The sequence below is a fragment of the Microtus pennsylvanicus genome, chromosome 9, assembly GCF_037038515.1.
Source record: "Microtus pennsylvanicus isolate mMicPen1 chromosome 9, mMicPen1.hap1, whole genome shotgun sequence".
NCBI classification, from domain to species: domain Eukaryota; kingdom Metazoa; phylum Chordata; class Mammalia; order Rodentia; family Cricetidae; genus Microtus; species Microtus pennsylvanicus.
The window spans coordinates 42,512,798-42,533,633 of NC_134587.1; the positions used below are offsets into that span (position 1 = coordinate 42,512,798).

At 50.0% G+C, this 20,836-nt stretch overlaps 1 protein-coding gene across 2 annotated transcripts; it reads left to right on the plus strand.

Moving 5' to 3' along the window:
• Positions 1 to 10,826: 10,826 nt before the first annotated feature.
• On the plus strand, positions 10,827 to 20,311 carry LOC142856800 (ficolin-2). Of its 2 annotated transcripts, XM_075984450.1 has the most exons (10): positions 10,827 to 10,942; positions 12,883 to 12,996; positions 15,192 to 15,245; positions 15,550 to 15,603; positions 15,888 to 15,923; positions 16,545 to 16,577; positions 16,730 to 16,857; positions 17,267 to 17,396; positions 18,138 to 18,272; positions 19,748 to 20,311. In XM_075984450.1, the coding sequence occupies exons 1-10, from the start codon at positions 10,861 to 10,863 to the stop codon at positions 19,993 to 19,995; spliced, it is 1,014 nt and encodes a 337-aa protein (XP_075840565.1). In that variant the 5' UTR covers positions 10,827 to 10,860; the 3' UTR covers positions 19,996 to 20,311. The 2 variants fall into 2 exon arrangements, with proteins under 2 accessions (XP_075840565.1, XP_075840566.1); XM_075984451.1 differs by lacking the exon at positions 15,192 to 15,245.
• Positions 20,312 to 20,836: the final 525 nt, after the last annotated feature.

Below are 20,836 nucleotides of genomic sequence, written 5' to 3' on the forward strand. Positions count from 1 at the left end.
GCATCTGCCAACAGTAGCTGGGCAGGAGCATACTGAACTTCCCCTGCTCAGCTCCTCCTCTGGCCCATATCCACTGTTGTCACATCCAGGTCAGGAACTCAGTGTTACTGTTGCTATCAGGATAGCAGTCTGGCCTCAAGAAAGTCAGGAAGGGAATCTTAGAGGGAGAATGGGTGATTTCCATCACTGGTCTAAATCTTGGGACACTCTGTTTTTCTGGAGCTGGACCTGACCCCTATTTTAGGTATAAGTCAGTCCACATTAGAAGATGGGCATGGGGGTCTTCCAAAATCTCCAGAGTACCCAAAAGAAGGCTCTTCTCCACCTTTTGGTGTTTGGGAGGAGGAAAAGGGGGGAGAGGTACTGGATAGACATACAGGAACAGCAACACACCCCAGTTTAAGAGGTCATATCCTTTCTTAGATTGTCCATTTGGACTCATGTTCAAACGGGAAAGAAGTGCAAAACAGCCTCTTCCCTACAGGCCGAGGGTACCAGTCCCCATAAGAGCTGTGACAGAGGCTAATTTGAAAGGTGAACCTCACACAGAGTCTTATCCAGGGATAGAGGGTTGGACTAGCTTGTGTGCCTCTCTGGGTAGTCTCTACATCCTTGAAACCTAAGAGTGATGCAGGTTAAAGAAGGCGATTTGGTGTGGGTACCACCCTGATCCCTCACTGAACACAACTCACTCTTAGGTCACTAAGGATATTCTTTACATCGAAGACGGTTGAAAAGTGTATACAGATGTCCCCTGCTGGAGGTCACTGCTCTGCAGCAACTTGCCATGTGGAGGTTTCCCTGTCCCCACACAGGTTCAGGAGCAGTGTCTTTGTTAGCTTACTATTTCTGTGATGAAACACCATGACCAAAACAACTTGGGGAGGAAAGATGTTTGTTTCCATATGACTTCCATATGACTGTTCATCCTCAAAAGTAGTGGGGGCAGGAACCTGGAGGCAGGAGCTATTGCAGAGGTCATGGAGGGGTGCTGCTTGCTGGCTTGCTCCCCACGGCTTGCTCAGCCTGCTTACTTATAGGACTCAGAACTACTTGGCCAGGGTAACACCACTCACAATGGTCTGGCCTTCACCCATCAATCACTAATTAAGAAAAAGCCTTATAGGCCTGCCTACAACCTGATCTTATGAAGGCATTTTCTTACTTGAGGTTCCCTCCTCTCAGACGATGTTCGCTTGTGTCAAGATGATGTAAAAGTAGCCAGTACAAGCAGAAAGATTCAGGCCCAGGCTCTCTACCACTCTCTACCATGCTCCCAGGGGTTGCGGGGGTCTCCAGATGGTGACTGTGGGTTCACAGCCTTCCCGGCTTTTCTTGTGTAGAGAGCTGGTTGCAGTGATGTCACAGTGCGGAGCCCCCTGCTAGTCAAAGGGCACGCCCGCAGTCCAGTGCTTGGAAAGAGGAACCTGCCATTGGTTTGCACGATTCTGGCATACACTGGCAATTTCCCAAGGGCATTTCAGCCAAGCCACCAGTTGGAGCAGAGATCTGGGCTCTACTGAGGAAACCACAGGGCGGACCGTGGCCTGCTTTCAGTTCTCCTTTGTTGGTTCTTTTGAAATGTTTTTTATTGAAAGAGTTTGTGGAGAAATTGCAAAATTAAAGTGCTTGAGAAAGAAGCAAGAACTTGCTTGTTCAACTCACTAATCAAGTGTGGAAATTCCTAGATGGCCTCTTGAGTATAGATCAATCATGGTTTGTATGGGACTGGAGAATTTCCTAGATTAAGGAGCCCTCAACAAGTGGGTTAGCCTTTTCTAGTGTAAGCATTGCCTTCCCACAAAGCTCAACGGACGTGCTGACCAGCCAATCAGAGCCTGTTTTTGCTTGTTTGTTTGTTTGTTTTTAAACATGCAGTCAGTGCCTCCAGTTCACAGGACAGGATGGAGACCACACCAGGTACTCTCTGGCTTGCAAAGAGCAGGTCTCGAAAGAGCCTGGCAGGGACTGTGTTTCTCTCTCTGTGTGTCTCTCTGTGTGTCTCTCTGTCTCTCTCTGTCTCTCTGTCTCTGTCTCTGTCTCTCTCTCTCTCTCTCTCTCTCTCTCTCTGTGTGTGTGTGTGTGTGTGTGTGTGCAATCATGCATTCATAAGCCTGCAAGCCCGCCTACCTGTCCCCAGAATGACAGGGTGAGGGGGCCAGAAGGATGGAGGGAACACCATGTGACTAGGCCTATGTCGTAGCCTGTGCCCACTCCACAGGGCAGGGAGCCAGCACCTCAGAGATGACTATAGGGAGGAAGAAGGCTGAGGAAAAGGCATTTCCATACCATAAATGTTTAATTTCACCTGTGTTTCTCCCATACCGCGCATACTGGGATGAGTCTTATACATTCTGCCCATGTCTCAGTATCCTTCAGCAAGGTTAATCCTGTCCTAATGCGAGTTTAAAAAATTAAATCCACTTCGGTGAGCAAATGCCCTGCGCAGCCTCATCCTGATCTCTTACCCAGAGTGAATATGTTTGTGTTATGACTCTGAAAACCGAGCTCCAGGGCAGATGGCACACAGGGTCCACACAGCTCCACGTAGCTCCACGCTCTTCGTCCCTGCCTCCACTGTGCTTGGCTCATGCATTATATATGAAAGCCCCGTTCCACTCCTGCCACAGTGCAGGCATGCGGGCAGGGACCTGTCAGCATGCTTAAATCAAGAGCAAGGCGGATTGTGTTCTGGGCTCCAGGAACAAAAGGCTGTAGACGGATTTGGGTTTTTAAGAACAACTAGGTTAACTCAGGTGGGGACAGACTCTTGGATCTGGTTTGTTCACAAGCTTTAAAAACACAGCGAACTAAGCAAGAACAATCACAAAGACGGAACAAAACCTCAGGAAAAGTGTCAGCCTTGCCTGTCTGATTTGTCGCGCCTGGGTTCCAGAAGGTGACTGTGACCTTCATCCCAGGCGGAGCTGGAAGAGGATCTCCTGGATCTGTTTGCACCACGCTGCCCTAGGGCTTGTAGACTCGATTAAGACATTACAGGACACGGGGAGCAGAGTTCCTCCACAGTGCTCTGTCTTGGTTTGTGTCTTCCAGCAAGCAGCCTAGGGCAGACTCACGTGTCCTAGGGATGCAGGAATGGTGTGAAAAGATGCCCTGCCTCGGGAGATATAAATTCCAATTTTCTGTGACACAGACTATTATGCCACAAGCGCTGGTCATCTGTCTTCGAGGGCCTGGCAGGTGCTTTGTGCCCCATTATTATCTCTGGGAAATTAAAACAGTCCATGGGTGAGGAATGCTTCCTGCAGAGCCCCAGGTGCTCTGCCTCGTGGCCCGGGCTGACCTCAGCTACCACCACTGCAGTGTTGCTTCTCAGAGGCTGGCACTGCCTGATACCCTCCCTCACCCGCTCTGCCCGCTCTGCCTCCCACCCCAGGGCTGCCAAACACTTCCTAATACCACATAGCTAGAAAGTGGCTTTCCCAAGACAGGGTCACAGCAACTTGGGCTCCTGACAAAGGAAGGTAAAAGAAAGGGAACTGACAAGAGGAAAGGAGGGAGAGGGGGAAGGAGGAAGACAGAGAAGGGAGAGAGGGACGAGAAGAGAAAGGAGGCAGAAGGCAAGGACACCTCCCACCCTGTAGGAACTGGAAAGAAGTCTTAGTCAGTAGAGGACTTGCTTGCAAGCATGAGGACCTGAGTTCAATCCCCAGAACCCGAGAGAGAGAGAGAGAGAGAGAGAGAGAGAGAGAGAGAGAGAGAGAGGAAGGGAGAGAGCTGGGTGATGTGCTACATGCTTATAATCCCAAACATAGTCAATATGAAGACCAGCAGCTTCCTGGGGCTCACTAGTTAGTCAGCCCAACCTAACTGGAAAGCTTCAGGCAAAATCCAAGGTGGTGGCCCACACAGGTAAAGGTACTCGCGACCAAGTAGGACAACCTGACTTAAATACTGGACCCACGCGGTAGAAGGAGAGAACCAGCCAATGTCCACTAATTATCTTCTGACCTCCATAGGAATGACATGTGAGTGGAGACAGGTATTGTGTTCATGTGAACACCCACACAATTAAAAACATAAAACAACCAGAGACTGGGCATTGTGCGCACGTCTTTAATCCCAGCAACCAGGAGGCAGAAGACAGATGGTTCTCTATTCTACAAATCAAGCTCCATGCAGCTCAGAGTGCATAGTGAGTCAGACCCTTTCTCAAAACAAAGAAACAAAACCCAAACTAAGTAAACAAAAAAGAAACAAAAAACAAGGTAAACAGAGAGTGTGAAATGACAGCTGGACCAGACCTCCAGCTTATACATGTTCGTGAATACTTGTGCACACAAACCCACACGTACATGAACACACACACGCACTGCTTAAGGACCTCCGTGGATCTGAAGGAGGCCTTTTTATTCACTGGGTCTCCCCAGTCCCTTTATCTTTTGACAGCTTTATTAATAGACTCTACACACCACGGAATTCACCCTTTTGAAGTGTTCGATTCAGCGGGGTTTTGTATGTTTTAAGAGTCATGTGTCATCAACATATTCTACAGTTCTATAATAACTTAGAAAATTCTCATCACCTAAAAGACAACCCTAGACCCATTGTCCCGACGCCCTCTCTTCTGCCCCAGGCTCTGACAACTACTATGTATCTTCTCTGTGAATCTGCCTGTTCTGGGGGCATATACACATATACAGTGTGGTCTGGCCCTCCCGTTCTGGAAGCTCATCCACAGTGTGATATAAACCGGAACTTCAGTCCTCTGGATAGCCGAGGGCATGCTGATGGATGGCTTGTGTTGTTTGTTCATTCACCAGCTGAGGGACATGCATCTGCTTCCACCTTTGGGCCCTAATGATCTTACAGCTGCAAAGGGACGAATCTGTGGATACACACAACCCCACTACTTTCAGGTCGCCACCTGGGAGCCAAGGTTCCGGGTCATATGACAACTCTGAGTGTGTTTCACAACAGCTGATTACTGACCTTTGAGCTTGTCTACAGGGGCCAAGGGGAAGAGCGTGGGATGTGGAGCACTAGGGGGCTCTCCCTAGGGCTCCACCAGGAAGGATCTCAGTGGGGTGGAGACAGACAGGCTTGAGGACCTTTAAGATGAATGATCCTCAGCCAGAGAAGATGGAATGAAAAGATCTCATGATGTTTAATGGTGTGTCCCCAGAGTCAGGCCCCAGCAGAGAGGAGACTGTGGAGGGAGGAGAATGGGGAAGTTGGCGACTCCAGAACCCAGGGGTGGGGAGGGCCAATTAAATCCACTGGCAGAAAGGGCCGGGTGAATGGCCTAAGGCTGGAGAGAAGTAGCCCACCGGCATAGACACCTCTGAAATGGTTCAAGGAATTATTTTCCTCCCAAACAGGAATTGTCCCACACTGGATGGTGAAAGGACCTTCAGTCCCTTTCTTGAGCTCTGAATTTGGCAGATTTCCTCTGTATCCCAGATGGGTGGAAGGTAGATGTCCTCACAGGGGACACAGCTATCCTGGCAGCTCAGAGATGGAGTAATGCAAAGGTCCCTCCTACCGCCTTCCGGGCTTCATGGGGGTGTGTATCCCTAGGAGAGGGACAGGGGAAAGTCCAGGTACTCTGGAGAAAAGGGCCATTCATGGTGCAGTGGCTAGGTATCTGCCTCAGTTGTGATCCTGGGAAGGGAGGCTGAGTGAGGAAGCCATCTCCCCTAGAACCTGCAGAGCAGCCCCAGCCTTGTGTCCTAGCTGGAAGTGCCCTTCCCCCCTGTCCACTTATGCCACAGCCCAGCAAATAAGGAACCATTCATTACATCTTTCAAGGTTTTTTGTTCCATCAGCAAGGCAGTCAGCGGTCAGGCTGTGTGGGCATGGTCCCTACAGAAGGCACACTCTCTCTGTCCATTTCCCTCTCTTCTGGCTTCAGCACTAGCACTGGGGGCCAGAGAAGGTTATAGTGCTTGGTTGATCTCCTAGAAGTGAGGGTATAGAAAGGGTCTCTGGGCCCTCCATTCCCCAAGCTTCCTGTGAATGGTTGGTCTGGAGCTTCAGCAGGAGGCAATAAGGCTGACCTTGACACCTGTGCTGGCTCTTCTTGCTCTGACCTTCCTTTAGTGAACCAAAACATCCATTCACCAAAGCCCAAGAAACTTTAACACGGCCCTACCCAACCTCCCAGGGCCCTCCCAGGGCCCTCCCAGGTGAAGTTCCATGAGTTCCACACACCAGGTTTCTCTGGGAGGCTGGAGTCTTGTTTCTACCTACTTCACCACTAACCACACTCTTTAATCCCACTGCTCAGGTCCCTTCTCATAAACTTTGCACAAACACAATTTAACTATAAATGTTCTTTTTATGTATGTGTGCGTGTGTGGTGTAGAGTGTATGCATGTGCCCTAGTGCATGCGGTGTACATACATGTTTACATGTGCTTGTGTGTGTGCACATGTGTGTAGAGGTCCTCCTAATGGCTCTCCATCTCACTTTTTGAGAGAGGGTTACAGATGTACCCTACCAAACCTGACTTTTATGCAGATGCTGGGGATTTGAACTTGGGTCCTTACACTTAGCCTGTACCCAGCATTCTTTTAATTCGTGTTTCTTTCATTTAGTGCTTGGTGGTTTGTGAATTCCAGCAAGCTTCCGCAGAAGCTGTGATGGCTTTATGCCATTGCTGTACACACTTCCCCAGTATGAGACCCCTTGCAGGGTAGTGACCATTCTGCAACAGGTGGATCTTTTGTCTTCCTGTGGGTCCCAGCATCTCCCCGCTGAGCTACCCGTGGCTGGATGCTGAGTTTACCGGTCACAAAGAATTGTGGACATGATGCCAAGGGGCTTTCAGATGTGTTTATACCATGTGCACCCTCTGTGATAGTGGATGAGGGTCCCCAGTTCTCATGCATTCTCACCAAAACCCTATGTAGTTTGCTTTTTTGAAAAAATCTGTGCTAGATTGAATGGATGGTTGGTGTCTAGTGATGTTAAGGGTACTGCTCCGGTCACCTGAGCTGTGTGTGCTTTGCTGCGTCTACTGGAATGAAGCATCCATGCTTATAAGCATCTCTTGGGGTTACTGGTCCACTTTCCAGAGGAGGGTGGCTCCCAGGAAGCCCTCTTACAACAAAGCGAGCCCTCTACCATGCGTGCATTGACGTGTTTCAAGTTTGTCTTCCCCCACACCTTGGTGGAGTTTGAAAAACAAATGCTGTTCTCCATGGTTCACCCCAGTTTCTAAACTTTGTGCCTGACAGTTTTCTATCCCATATAAGACATCAGTGAAGCTGTTTGATAACATATAATATGATCTAACACCACTAGGTTTTACCATTCATGTTAGGGTTTACGGTTTTCCCAACATTGATTTCATTTTGTACGATTGGATTCAACTCTCCCTTCTTGTTTTTCTATACACAAAGACAGTTGTTTGGAGAATTTATTCAAAGTTTTCACTCCTTGTTTCTCTATAGAGCCTCCACTGGCACAGATCAAAGGGTGGGACACACCCTGCTTTGTTGCTGGGCCCATTGCTGGCCCTACTGTCTGACTGCATAGCCCTAAGTCAAGAGCATCCTGTCTGAGTTACTGCTGGTTTTAGGGATGCCTTGGTGCCAGGCAGAGCAGACCAGTGTCTCCTGGTCCTGCTCATGAGTATCATGGCTTTTCTGAACATTTTAAGTCCATCTTGTCCAATGTATGCTGGAAGAGATAACTGATGATATATGTAGTGGACACGTTGCTCACTCAGGGGACACGTGGCATGGGCACCCTGATCCATCAATGCAGAACAGACTTACATGAACACAGTCCTCCAAGATCCTGGTCTTAGTGAGGACTCTGGATTCCTGTTTCAGAGGATGCTCTCAGGCATTCGCTATGAGGGTGTAGCTTTGGCACCTGTGACCTCTGTGTTCCATGTCCTGGGTTCTCATTACTGGTTCTTGGACCTGTTGCTTTTCCTCCCTTCGAGCATGGTTGTCTCCCATCCTTTTCTGACATTTACTTACACACACACACACACTTTGTAGAGGGCCAGGCATACGACTCAACAGGCAAAAATACTTACTGCACAAGCCTGACCACTTGAATTTGCTCTCCATTACCCACTGGGAGCAGTGAATGGCCGCACATGAGACCTCAGCTCTTCTTTGGAGATGGGAGAACTGGTCAGAAGCTCGGGCCAGCTCACCTCAAGTACACCATGCACAAATATCAGGAAAGGGCCTGCCTCAGAAATAAGGTAGGAAAAGGGAGCTGACTCCTGTAAATTGTCACCCCAATACACACACACACACACACACACACACACACACACATACATAAAAATCTTGTGAAGCCCATCATGCAGGCACGAGCGACCTGGGAAGACCCCAAGACGTTTCTCAATCTTAGCTTTCTCCCTGGCACACACCTCCTCAAAGGCAGTTTGCAGCAGTGCTGAGGGAGCTCACCCTGCTTCTAGGTTGGAGCCTTTCTGGATCCAAAACACATACTCTTCCTAGTCCTTGGCACTGACCTTTGACCTTTAGCACTGCACAGCTGTGCAGTTAGCTTTTGAGTTTGGTAAATTCTCACTGCAATAAAAGAAGCTGGGAGCCTTATTTTCTTTCTTCAAGATTTATGTTCCCAGAACTTAGCGGTTGTGGTTGCAAGTCTGTGACCTTTTGCTGTTTGTCCCCAGTAGGATCGACAGTCCTGAATATCCAGATTGCCATTGCCAGAGGTCAGTGTTTCCCATACAGCCAAATGTAAAATATTTGACTGTAGCAGAACCTGGATATATTTGTCTCTTTTACATTACTGACAGAGCACAAAACAGATGATTCATAAATAAGTGAGTTTTGTTTATGCTCGTGGCTCTGGGCATGCAAATTCCAGGTCTGCATCTGGCGATGACTCTCTTGCTAGCAATGGTGACACAGGTCCCTGGTGAAAGGCAGGAATGCTTGTGAGTGTTTATGCATATGTATATGTATACATGTGTGCATGCATGAATATATACATGTACCAATGAACACACATGTATGTATTACTATGTACATGTGTGTGCATGCGTGCATGCATTACTATTTATAAACATGCACCCGTGAATATACATGTGTATTACATGTACATATCGCACACATACATGTGCTCATGCATGTGTATGCACTTGCATGAAGGTATATGCATACACACATGGGTGCAAACACGTGGGTGTATGGATATGCACACGTATGTGTCCTGGTCCTCCCTCTTCCTATAGAACCATCAGGACTGACTATGGAACTTACTCTCTGACAACTTTACTGTGTGGTTTAAGTGAGATGTCCCCCCATAGTCTCAGGCATTTGAATATTTGGTCCTCAGTTGGTGGAATTGCTTAGGTGGATTAGGATTATGGCCTTGCTGGAGGAAGTATGTCACTGGGAGAGGACTTTGAGGTTAAACCTGCCATCTCCAGTGCCCTCTCTCTGCTTTCCTATTTTCCCTTTGAGATGTGAGTCTTGACTGCTGCCCCCGCTGCCTGCCACCTGCTACCTCTGATCTTCCATTATGGGCTCCAAACCTCTGGAACCATAAGCCTCAAATAAACGCTTTCTTCTCTTCGTTGTCTTGGCTGTGGTGTTGTATCACAGCAATAGCAAAGTAACCAACACACTGACCTAGTCTTAACTGCCCCAGAGGCCCCACCTCCCAACACTACAGTGGAATCAAACACCTTTGATCTTCAAACCACGGCATCTACAGTCTTCACAAGCCATATCTTAGCAGCCTTTCCCACTACAGGACTGTACTGGTGACATCTCTCCTGGTGACTGTGTGGAAGGAGTTGTGCCAGCAGAGGCAGCTGGCATATGGGGGTCCAAAGACTTACTCCCTCTCTCCGACTTGACCAAACCCCAGGTGAACATTCATCCTGAACCAACTAGTTGACACAATGAAGCTTGCCTGCCAGGCCTCAGCCCTGTGCTCTCTGGCTCAGGGGTGCTGGGAGACTCAGAAAGAAGCCTGCTTACACTTGTACAATGGTGCTGTCTAGAACTGCGTACCACACTCAGCAATGGTGCTCCAGCACACACCCCATATTTTCCTAGGCTTCTTAACTCTGTCCCTGCGTCTGTCTACCTTGACACAAGCAGTACAGCTGGACTACTTTTCACAGTGACCCAGGGAAATAGCTGTTCCTTGAAACCCCATCCTCTGACATCATCAGACATCCATATCATTCAGCTGAAGAGCCACTGTCAGTTTAGGCTGAGCCTGCAGGGTACAGAACTCAAAACACAGAATTTCGCCTGAAGGCAGGGAGACCAGAGTGGAGACACAAGAGGTGTCTTCACCTGTGTGTGTGATGAGTGGGCCCCGGTCCACTGGATCTCTGACAGAATAGAGTCCAGTGTCTGATCCTTGCAGGCTGTGGGATCTACTTGTAAATGTCATGCAAGTTCTTCTACCTTGGTACCCGGTAACAAGGCAGCGGTACAAGAGTACTTCGGGTGTCACAGGTTAGAACTTCTTTTCCTGTCCACATCAAATCCCCAGTGACCAGCTCACTCCTGACTGTCCTGGGGACTGGCTCCAGAATCCTATCTAACCACAGATGATTTAGAGCCTTATGGGAAACAAGAAAAGTATATGGGGTTATGCTTGACTTAAGCCAGCAAGGCAGGTCCTTTGCAAATAGAAGTGACCCTGGGCTGGGCTCAGATGCTTCTGCAGAGGAAGTGAGCCTCGGGAGGCCTCACTGGAAGAACAGACATACCCTTGGAACAATTTCAGGCCTCTTGTGCAACCATGGGCCTCCAGGAAGTGATTATCTCCTGGGGATTGGGACACTTGGAGCCCAAGGTGGGGAGCTGGGGCTCCTGCTTTATAAGAGTGGGGTGCCTCTGCAAAGCTATAGAGAAGACTGGGAGCTGATCAGTTACCATGGCCCTGGACACTGCTGCCCTCTTCATCGTGACCCTGTTCATCAAAGGCCTGCTCACTCATGCTGCTGACACCTGCCCAGGTAAGATGGACTCTAAGCTCCTGAATGCAGGTAATTACTTAGTGTCCTGGTGCTCACCTCTTCTGAGAAGCTCCTGCCAGCTCAGTGTCACCCTCTGAAGACAGACTGGAAGTGACCAGCACCAGGTCAGGTGGAGATTTTATAGCCTGGGACTGCTGACCCCGAGGCCTGCAGTCCAACCTCAGGAGCTTCACAGGAGAAGATGACACTGATGTTTTCTACCTTCTTAGGGAGTTCAGAGAGAAATGCTAGGAGCCTCTAATCTGGTGGCTGACACACACCTTGGTAACGTTGGTAAAAATGTACACTATAGTCTCATATGGTACATATAGGCAAGGACTTGGGGTCGGGAATATCCCTGATTGGCTCTGTCCACCCTGGGGACATTGTTCCCAGGCACAGGACAGCTGTCCTAGGTGATGACATGATTAGAGAAGGGACTCAGACAGCAAGGCACAGCCCAGTCCAGGGAAAAGAGCCAGCAGGGAAACCAGACAGGAAAAGCCTACAGGGGTTCAACCCTACACAGAGAACTACAGGCAACTGAGGGATGATGGGAGCAGGAGAGATGGTCCTCCCCACTGAAGAGCACACTAAATGACTGTCCAGTGCCGAACGGTCATCCCTGTAAACATACACACCAGTGACATCAGATGGACTCAGTCATAGTCAGGAATACATGTGTACAAACACACAGATATGCATACAATAACAATTAGTGGAAAGGAAGAGACCATGGATTTGAAGGAGAGCAGGGAGGGGAGAAGTATGTAGGAGGGTTTTGGAGGGAGGAAAGGGAAGGGAAAAATGGAATTATAACCTCAAAAGAAGAAAAAAAGTTTGGCAAGAAACACACCAAAGACCCGCCCTTCTCTGATAACTCAAGAGTTCTACAAGGGTGTGTACTCTGCAATTCCACAGTTGAACAATATTTTCAAAAATGTAGCAACTTCTGTTGGGTGCCAGCTGCGCCTTGAGGCATGCATACCCCCTCCCCAGAAGACCTCTTCTAGCCCAGTCATTCCATGGTTAATCCTCAAGACTGAGAGACAATCTTATGTTGATTGAATTTCTTAGCAAGATAGATTCTTATTTTTTTTTAGAAACAGTAACCATTCACGAAGTTGTCTCTAAATGCCAGAATGATGGCAAGATTTTAGTTTTCCAAAGTCATTCTCTTAGTGAGTCCCTGCCACACCCCTATTCTTTAGGGAAACCGTATATTTAAATGTGTATGGGTGTTTTATCTGTAAGCTCGTCTGTGTGACACTTGCAGGCTTGTGCCTGCAGATACCAGAAGATCCTCTGGAACTGGAGTTACAGGCAGTTGTGAGCTGTCATGTGGGCATGGGGAATCAAACCTGGGTCCTCTGAAAGAACGGTACTTTTTGTTTGTTTGTTTGTGTTTGTTTTTGTTTTATCGAGACAGGGTTTCTCTGTAGCTTTGGAGCCTGTCCTAGAACTAGCTCTTGTAGACCAGGCTGGCCTTGAACTCACAGAGATCCACCTGCCTCTGCTTCCCAAGTGCTGGGATTAAAGGCGTGTGCTACCACCACCTTGCTAAGAACTATGCTCTTAACAGCTGAGCTATCTCTCCAGTTCCTACAACCACTTGGGGGCTGAGGGGACAGAGTCTCAGGGGTCTTAGGTGATCTGTCAAAGGACCACAGCACTGGTAACTGGAGGACTCATTCTTGAGCAGGCTTCCTCTACTCAAACCATAGAGCTGTATCCTGAATTCCTCTTTCACCTGCCCAGCTTCCCGGGACAAGGACGGACCTAGTTGCCATCAAAGGAATCTGACTTCTGCCCCATTTCTGCAGAGGAGGCTGGGGATTCTGGCTGTAGCCATCTACCCACATCTGATGTGGCTGAGCTGGCAGTCGCCCTCAGGGCAGGTGGCCCAAGCTAAACTAATTGATGCTTGTGCTGTTCTGCAGAAGTGAAAGTCCTGGATCTGGAGGGCTCCAACAAACTCACCATCCTTCGAGGTTGCCCTGGGTTGCCTGGAGCCCTGGGACCCAAGGGAGAAGCTGGTGCCAAAGGAGATAGAGGTGTGTTCTGGAAAAGGGGGTTGTATGGAAGGTACAGAAATGGGGGAGGGGCCCTGAGTCTGGTCTTCTGAACTTGGATGACCACCTCAGGTCCTCTCTGACTCTGGGTCTTGCACTGAGCACTGGGTACCTTTGGCACAATGGTAAATGACAGAAACTAGGTCTATCCTGTCTGGGAAGATCCAGGAGGGTTTCCCTGGACCATCTTAGGTGCCTCCTGGTCTCCTACCTATGTTTCCTTCACTTGATCACTAGAAGACATCTAGGCAATAGGCACTTTGGCATCCTCACCTGCAAGCTGGGCTATCACTTTCTTCCCCACCTGCCCCAAGTGACAGAAGAAAGTCTCAAAAGGGACCAGCTCCTCCCTGAGTTGACCTCCTGAGAGAGTGGGGCATCCTCCATCTGGGGTCTGCTTCAGAATACAGTCCCTAGAGCCCAGAACCACTACCTTAGTGCCTGTGGAGACCTTGAGCACACTTGTTCTCCCCTAGTGGGAGACAGTGGTGGTACCCATGTTTCCAAAGTCAGACTCCGATGTACACTGGGGTTCAGCAGCAGAGCTGCCTGGGTGAGCCCCATGTCTGAACGTTCCCCAGGTGGACCCTGCTGATGATCCTCTGGGGAGAGGACAAACACAGACACTTCTGATACCACTAGAAGATGCCAGGCTTAGAGCTGATGTGGGTGGCCCCAAGTCAAATCTTACTTGCTTGCTCGCCTCTGTGGTCCCACTAGGGGAGGGGATTTCTGTTCCCAGAACTTTGCTGAGGGACATTGGGGAAGAGATTATCCCACGACCAGAATGGGACAGCCAGCAATGGGGAAGGGCTGTTGACCTCTTGCTTTGGGCCCAACTTTCTTTTTTTTTTTAAATATTTATTTATTTATTATGTATACAATATTCTGTCTGTGTGTATGTCTACAGGCCAGAAGAGGGCACCAGACCTCATTACAGATGGTTGTGAGCCACCATGTGGTTGCTGGGAATTGAACTCAGGACCTTTGGAAGAGCAGGCGATGCTCTTAACCACTGAGCCATCTCTCCAGCCCATGGGCCCCACTTTCTTATAACTAAGATGCTACCAATGTGCATTGCTGATTGGAGTCAAGCGGGAACTAGTGTTCCTGGGTGCTCTGTAGGGTTAGCGGGCCTGCCGCAGTGTCCCCGCAGTGAACTTGATTCTCCTGATGCACATGTCCATCTGTAGAGGATGAACAAGTCCACTTTGTCCATCAGGTGACGATGGGAGCCTGGCATCCTCAAGCTGCTGCAGACACCAGCAGGGCTGTGCTGGGGGCCAGTGTGATTCCCGCTATCAGAACCTGCAAGGAGGACCTTGTGACTGCCTCATAGCTTCCATTGAGCCAGGAAGCATCTTAGCTGGGTTTCTATGGCTGTCATAGAACACCACGACTAAAAGCAGTTCGGGAAGGAAAGGGTTTATTTCATCTCACAGCCTGCAGTCTGTTATCCAGGGAAGTCAGGGCAGGAATTTAAGACGGGAACCTGGAGGCAGCGGGTGACGCAGAGGCCATGAAGAAATGTTGCTTACTGGCTCATTCCTCAAAACTTTCTCAGCCTGTCTTCTTGGCTCCAGCACCACCAGTTCAGGAATAATACCATCACAGTGAACTGGGCCTACCACATCAATCGCTAATCAAGAAAATGCCCCCATAGGCTTGCCTTCAGGCCAGTCTGGTAGGGACATTTCCTCAGTTGTTATTCTCTTTCCAAATGACTCTAATTTGTGTCAAACCAACATAAAAACTATATAGCACAGGGTCGTTGGGCACGACGCAGCCACGGCTTTCTACGTGGACACTCTGTGAGGAAGATCTGCCCTCTCCTTGTGGAGACCTAGCAGGACAGCATCTCTGAAGACACATTCCCTGTCTCTGTCTTCCCCTGTGAGGTCGCTGTGGCCCAGGCCTGGGTCACTCAGGTTGGACAAAGGAATAATTGAGAGCTTACTGAGAGCCTGCCCGAGGCCCCAGTACCCAGACTACCTCTGCTCCTTCCCGAGCCACGGGTTAGGCTATACCATCCTCTGTACCCTCCATAGTGAGCCTGGCTATAGCCCCAAAGGTCGCTAAGGCCATCATGACAGGGTCAGGAGTTTTCCATCTAAGCAAAGACTGTCCATGGGAATGATGGCGGATACTTTACTCAGAAAGTATATTTGGATTTGCAGGAGAGAACGGCCTCCCTGGACATCCTGGGAAGGCAGGACCGATGGGGCCCAAAGGTAACAGCCTGGCAGACAGCCAAGGGGCATTAATAGGTACCTCGATCTGCCATAAAGACATGGGGGTTTGAGAAAGAGATGGGAAGGGAGTCTACCCGAGGCCCCAGTGCCCAACCCACCAATGCACCCTCCCCAGCCATGTGTTAGATTATACCACCCTCTGCATCCTCCACAGCGAGCCTGACTATAGTCCCGAAGGTCACTAAGGTCAGTATGACAGGGTCAGGATTTTGCCACCTAGGCAAAGACTGTCCATGGAGACAATGGTGGATGATTTGCTCAGAAAGTACATTTGAATTTTCAGGAGACAACGGCCTCCCTGGACAGCCTGGGAAGGAAGGACTGATGGGGCCTAAAGGTAACAGACAGCTTGGCAGACAGCCGAGAGGTGTTAAAAAGTCACCTCAGTCTGTCCACGAAGAACATGGGGGTTGGAGAAAGAGATGGGAAGGGAGCCTGCCCTACCCCAAGCCTCAGTGTCCCTTCCCTGTCATAAACAGGGGTTGCCTGCCCCCACTCTTGCTGACTCCAATTCCCCAGCTGGCCCTAAGCGGTGCCTGCCTTAGGTAACTAGCCCCTTTGGTGAGTCTCCTGATCGATCAGATGCTCTGGGTGCTAGCATCTTGTTTTCTGCTTCCCCAGGAAACCAAGGAGAAAAGGGAGCACGTGGAGAGAAAGGTGAGTCCATGTGTTAGGTCTTGCGGGAGTCCACAGCTCTGTGCAGAGTGAGGTCTGCCATGCTCAGCCATTCCCAGGGAGAGGGAGGGGCTCAGTGGGTAGAGTAGGTGGCAGGCGGGCACTAGGACAGTCAAACCCTGAGGGCTCACATCCTAGCACCTACTTGTGGTCTAGCTGGGTGATTAGCAAAACTGAATTGAATTTTTTCTAATTGATGCTTACTTATTATTTTTTTAAAAAAATTATTAAACTCTAAGACAGAACCTCATGTTTTCTTTATGATTGAGAGGGAGCTACCTTAGTTCTGAATGCCATGGACATCCCTCACCCACAAGGCCTCCTGGTTAGACACTCTGGCAGAGTATAGTCTAAGCATGCTGGGAACAAGAAGGGGGTTATCTACTCCCATTGATACCCAAGGCCTCAACAAGGGTGTTGTCAAGGACAGTACTTACCACAGCTGCAGAGGAAAAGCCAGGCAGCTGGACCATGTACCTCAAGAGGAGGACCTAGGCGAGTCCTGGAATTACCCAGCTCATGCATTTGTGGGGACTTAGGGGTCAATGGGGATGAAGCTGATGACCACACACTTACAACCAGGTCGCTTCTCTCCCCTCACAGGAGACACCGGGCTATCTCAGTCATGTGCTACAGGTGACCACATCATCTACTCTGTCCCCATGGAGATATTCTCTGTCCCTGCCTCCCCTTCTGGGCCCCTGCCGTATGATGTTGGGCTTGTTGCCTACCTTCTCTGAGCATACCTGGGTTCCAGTCCCACCTTCATTTCCTGCTTCCCTCCACAGGACCTCGGGCCTGCAAGGAATTGCTCACCCGGGGCCACTTTCTTACTGGCTGGTATACCATCTACCTGTCAGATTGCAGGCCCCTGACTGTGCTGTGTGACATGGAGACTGATGGTGGAGGCTGGACTGTGAGTATTGGGCTAGCCTTCAGGCACAGAACTGTCAGAACCCAAGTTCTGTGGCAAACAGGAAATGAGACCTGTGGGCTTCTCTGTCCTGTTGTGCCTCAGAGGGAGCCCTTTCTTCTCTGACAACAAAGAATTGAGAATGCTGGCTGGTGACCTGTGCAGGGGAGCCCATGTTGAAGGGGAGGACCAGATGGAGCCAGCACACTCCATTTCCTGCTCTGTGGCTTGGGGCACGTTGCCTACTCTCTTAGCTGCCATGTACTTGATTGTGTGGGGTTTGCGATGGCATGCATACAGCACTAGTTCCCCAGTGTTCTGGGGATCACAGGTTCCTGCTCTGTTCTGAGACTTGGTCTGCCATGTTGTGGGAAGTTTGCCTGCCTCCTTGACTTCTGTGTATCTGTCCCAGGTCTTCCAGAGGAGGCTCGACGGCTCTGTGGACTTCTTTCGGGACTGGGCCTCTTACAAGCAGGGCTTCGGCAGTCAGCTGGGGGAGTTCTGGCTGGGGAATGACAACATCCACGCCCTGACCATGCAGGGTAGGCAGTGCCAGTCAGGTTGGGTAACCTTGAGACCCTGAGTGCTGGACCAGGGGGCAGAAGAGCCCCAGGTGGTTAGAGGGCACATTAACAACACCCCAGGGCATGAAATCGCTGCTGGGACCTTCCAGAGGGTGTCAGGGGATAGGACTCTCTCTAGCTGCGGGCTACTAACATCTCAGAAAACAACGGAAGAGGTGTGCAGGTAGTCTTGGGGACATCCCTTCGCAAATCTAGCTGTTAATTCATCCAGAACACCTGTCTCTGGGTCCTGTTGAAGTCCCCCTTGCCACAGAGAGTAGGCTCCCCAAAGCCCTTCTGGCCCCACTGTGGTACATCACACCCGCACATTGTCTGTCCTGTGATCCAATGAAAACCACGTCGCCTTTGTCTCCTACTCACTGCCAGGACACCTTATTGTGTCTGCTCCTGTGTATCCAACTTTTGAAGGGAAAAAATAGAAAGAAAGAAAAGAAACCTTCACATTCAGGTTCAGGCTACTGCATTTGAGGGCAGAGCCCTCTGGGAGAATTCACAGACTGAAACATGCCAGGTCATGCCAAGGGAACACTGCCAGTGGGTTTTCAGGTACTGCCTGGAGAACAGAAGGGAGGGTGCCTAGAAATGGTGCCCCCACCCAGGCCAAAAGATGTTGGTACCTACCCAGGTGAATTCCCCAGGCCTGCCTAGTGTTCAAGTTCAAAGGTTGACTCTTCACACTCCCCCCTCCACTTCCTGCAGGAACCAGTGAGCTGCGAGTCGACCTTACAGACTTTGAGGGCAATCACGAGTTTGCCAAGTATAGCTCCTTCCGGATCCAGGGAGAGGCCGAGAAATACAAGCTTGTCCTGGGAAATTTTGCTGGAGGTGGTGCTGGTGAGCAGCTTGGGAAGAGGCTTGGGATGGGGGCTTCTGAACCAGTCTGGGAGGAAAGGGGCCCGCTTTTTGTCTCCCCCTGGTAGCCTTGAGCTGATGAGTCTATGGCTCTGAGGCTAGGGTTGCCATCTGAAAAACACTAATATCTGCATCTTTATGCCAGGTGAGGACCATAGAAGCAGTCTGATAGCACTCCCAAGACTGCCCAATAGCCCAGACTAAGGGCCCCACCCTGCTCCACTGCAGAGTGAGTGGGGACCACTGACTACCATACCTGATAGATTCAGGAGATGGTCATTCTATGGGAAAATGCAGAGTGAGTGGGGACCACTGACTACCATACCTGATAGAGTCAGGAGATGGTCTTTCTATGGGAAAATGGGGTCATAAAGCCCCATTTTCCCATAGAAAGAGCACCTTTGGGACACTGAGTTAGTCAGACCCTTTACTGTGGACCAAAGGTGAGGAGGAACATCATGGTGGAAGCTTCTGATAGAACAAAGCCTCTCATTTTAGGGTCAATGGAAAGCAAAGAGATAGACTGAAAGAGAACACCCCTCAAAGGCATGTCTCTAGTGACCCTGACTTCCCAGAGTCACCATCTCCCTAAGGGCTACTGGGAATCTATCAGTGACTAACTCACTGATAATGTCGCAGCTCTCTTAATCCAGTCACCAGAACCCCAAACACTGCTTGCCCCGATTGAACCTTCAACACACACAGTTTGTGGGGGGGGGACAGTTCATCTGAACCACAGCAGCTTTTCCCAAAGGACCCTGGCCCTGTGGTTTGGGAAGTGCATCCCACGAAGTAAGTGCCCGGCTGGGTACAAGGGAGTGGCGAAATTCCCAATGTGTCTCAGGGAGCTGTGGGGCGTGACCAGACCTATTTAACTGCGAAACCCACAGCTAAGTGGGGCAGGCCACTCTCTGAGGAACTTCGAAGGTGACAGGTCTAAAATTTATGCACCCGCTTTGCCCCATCTCACCTGGGACTTTTAGGAAAGAAAACAAGCAGGGAGCACTGGTCCCAGGTGGGGACGCATCAGAGGGACGCAACAGAGGGCCCCTGCAAGCTGCAGGCCCAGCATGGAGGCGGAACAGGGTGAATCCTGGAGACACGGGGCCATTAGGTGTCTTCTGAGAGACAGCCAGGGCAAGAGGGGAGTTAAAAGAAGTCCTAGAGAGAGCTGCAGCCTGCAGTGGGGAGAGAGCTGGTACCAGTGGTGCAATTCAAAGGATCCCTGAGGGAACAGAGAGTGTTGTGGGAGAGCGACGACAGTGGCCACAGGGACTTGATGGACCAGGAGGAGGGGTCATATCTGTCATTATACTCTTTCCCAAGGCTTTCACAGATGGCTCCCTCACCTGGACCTGAGCTGATGAATTCTCCAGCTGAGGATAGGCAAGTCACAGGCAGGGCTGTCTAGTGGATGTCTAGCATCTATCTACATGATGCATGTTCTTTCTGAACAGGTGACTCTCTGACTGGCCAAAACCACCGATTCTTCTCTACCAAAGACCAAGACAATGACCAGGGTTCTTCCAGCTGTGCGCAGCGATTCCACGGAGCCTGGTGGTACTCGGATTGTCACGCTTCCAACCTCAATGGCCTCTACCTCGGGGGTCCCCATAAGAGCTACGCAGACGGTGTCAATTGGAAGTCATGGAGAGGGTACAACTATAGCTACAAGGTTTCTGAGATGAAGATACGCCTCACCTAGCTGCCCACACAGGGACGTCCTTCTGTCATCATCGCCAGCTAAGGAAGGAGCATGCCCACCCTGTCCAGCTCTGCCCTTTACCCACAGCCCATACAGCCAGTGAACTCCAGGACAGCCTTCCTCACACACCTGCATATTCGTCTCAAAAGAAAAATTGCCTTTCCAAAAACTGCTTGTTCTCCAACAGACTTGTGCCTGTGAGCTTTCCGTGTTACCTTTGAGTATTTCTTTGCATCTGTATCGTCCAACACAGCTGTCTATGACCTTGACAGTCAGGAAGAGTTGCAAAGTCCATTTATAAATGTGGAGGAAACGACCAATGTCTGCTTCTCTAGGGTCATCTGCCTCTGACCCCCAGCTTTGCTATTATCATAAGTGCCCTGTCCCCATCCCAGCCCCGTGTCCCCTTATAGCTCACTGACAGCAATTAACATGACCATTAAAAAGTCATGTAGAGCTAGAAAACATTCATAAGAGGTTGGGAACATGCAGAACCCTTTCTTGTTATGCAAATGTTTCTGTGAGACAGTAGCTTCGCATGAATTGCAGATATGGGGAGCGCTGATCACAGGGCTGGCAGTACTGGGGAAGATGAAGAGGGGCCTGATCACCCAGGGCACATCTCGTCTCCAGAACCTCAGTTCTAATTGAGGGGGTTTCTGGGGTCGAGGAGAGGTACTCCTCACACACTAGGGCTAGTGTCTCCATGGGACTCAGGAAGTCTGAACAGGAGGACGATCTCAGTGGTATGCCCTGCTTCATTCAAACGAGCCCATCTGCTTATCAGGCACAAAGGAAGGAAACAAGGACCCAGGAGAATAGAATCTCTCTACAAACTCAC

Excerpts from the sequence above, each read along its gene's own strand:
- LOC142856800 (XM_075984450.1), top strand. The coding sequence starts at position 10,861 with ATGGCCCTGGACACTGCTGCCCTCTTCATCGTGACCCTGTTCATCAAA. Across the intron at positions 15,246-15,549 it reads AGGACCGATGGGGCCCAAAG|GAGACAACGGCCTCCCTGGA; the intron begins GTAACAGCCTGG and ends TTGAATTTTCAG. Across the intron at positions 17,397-18,137 it reads CCACGCCCTGACCATGCAGG|GAACCAGTGAGCTGCGAGTC; the intron begins GTAGGCAGTGCC and ends CACTTCCTGCAG.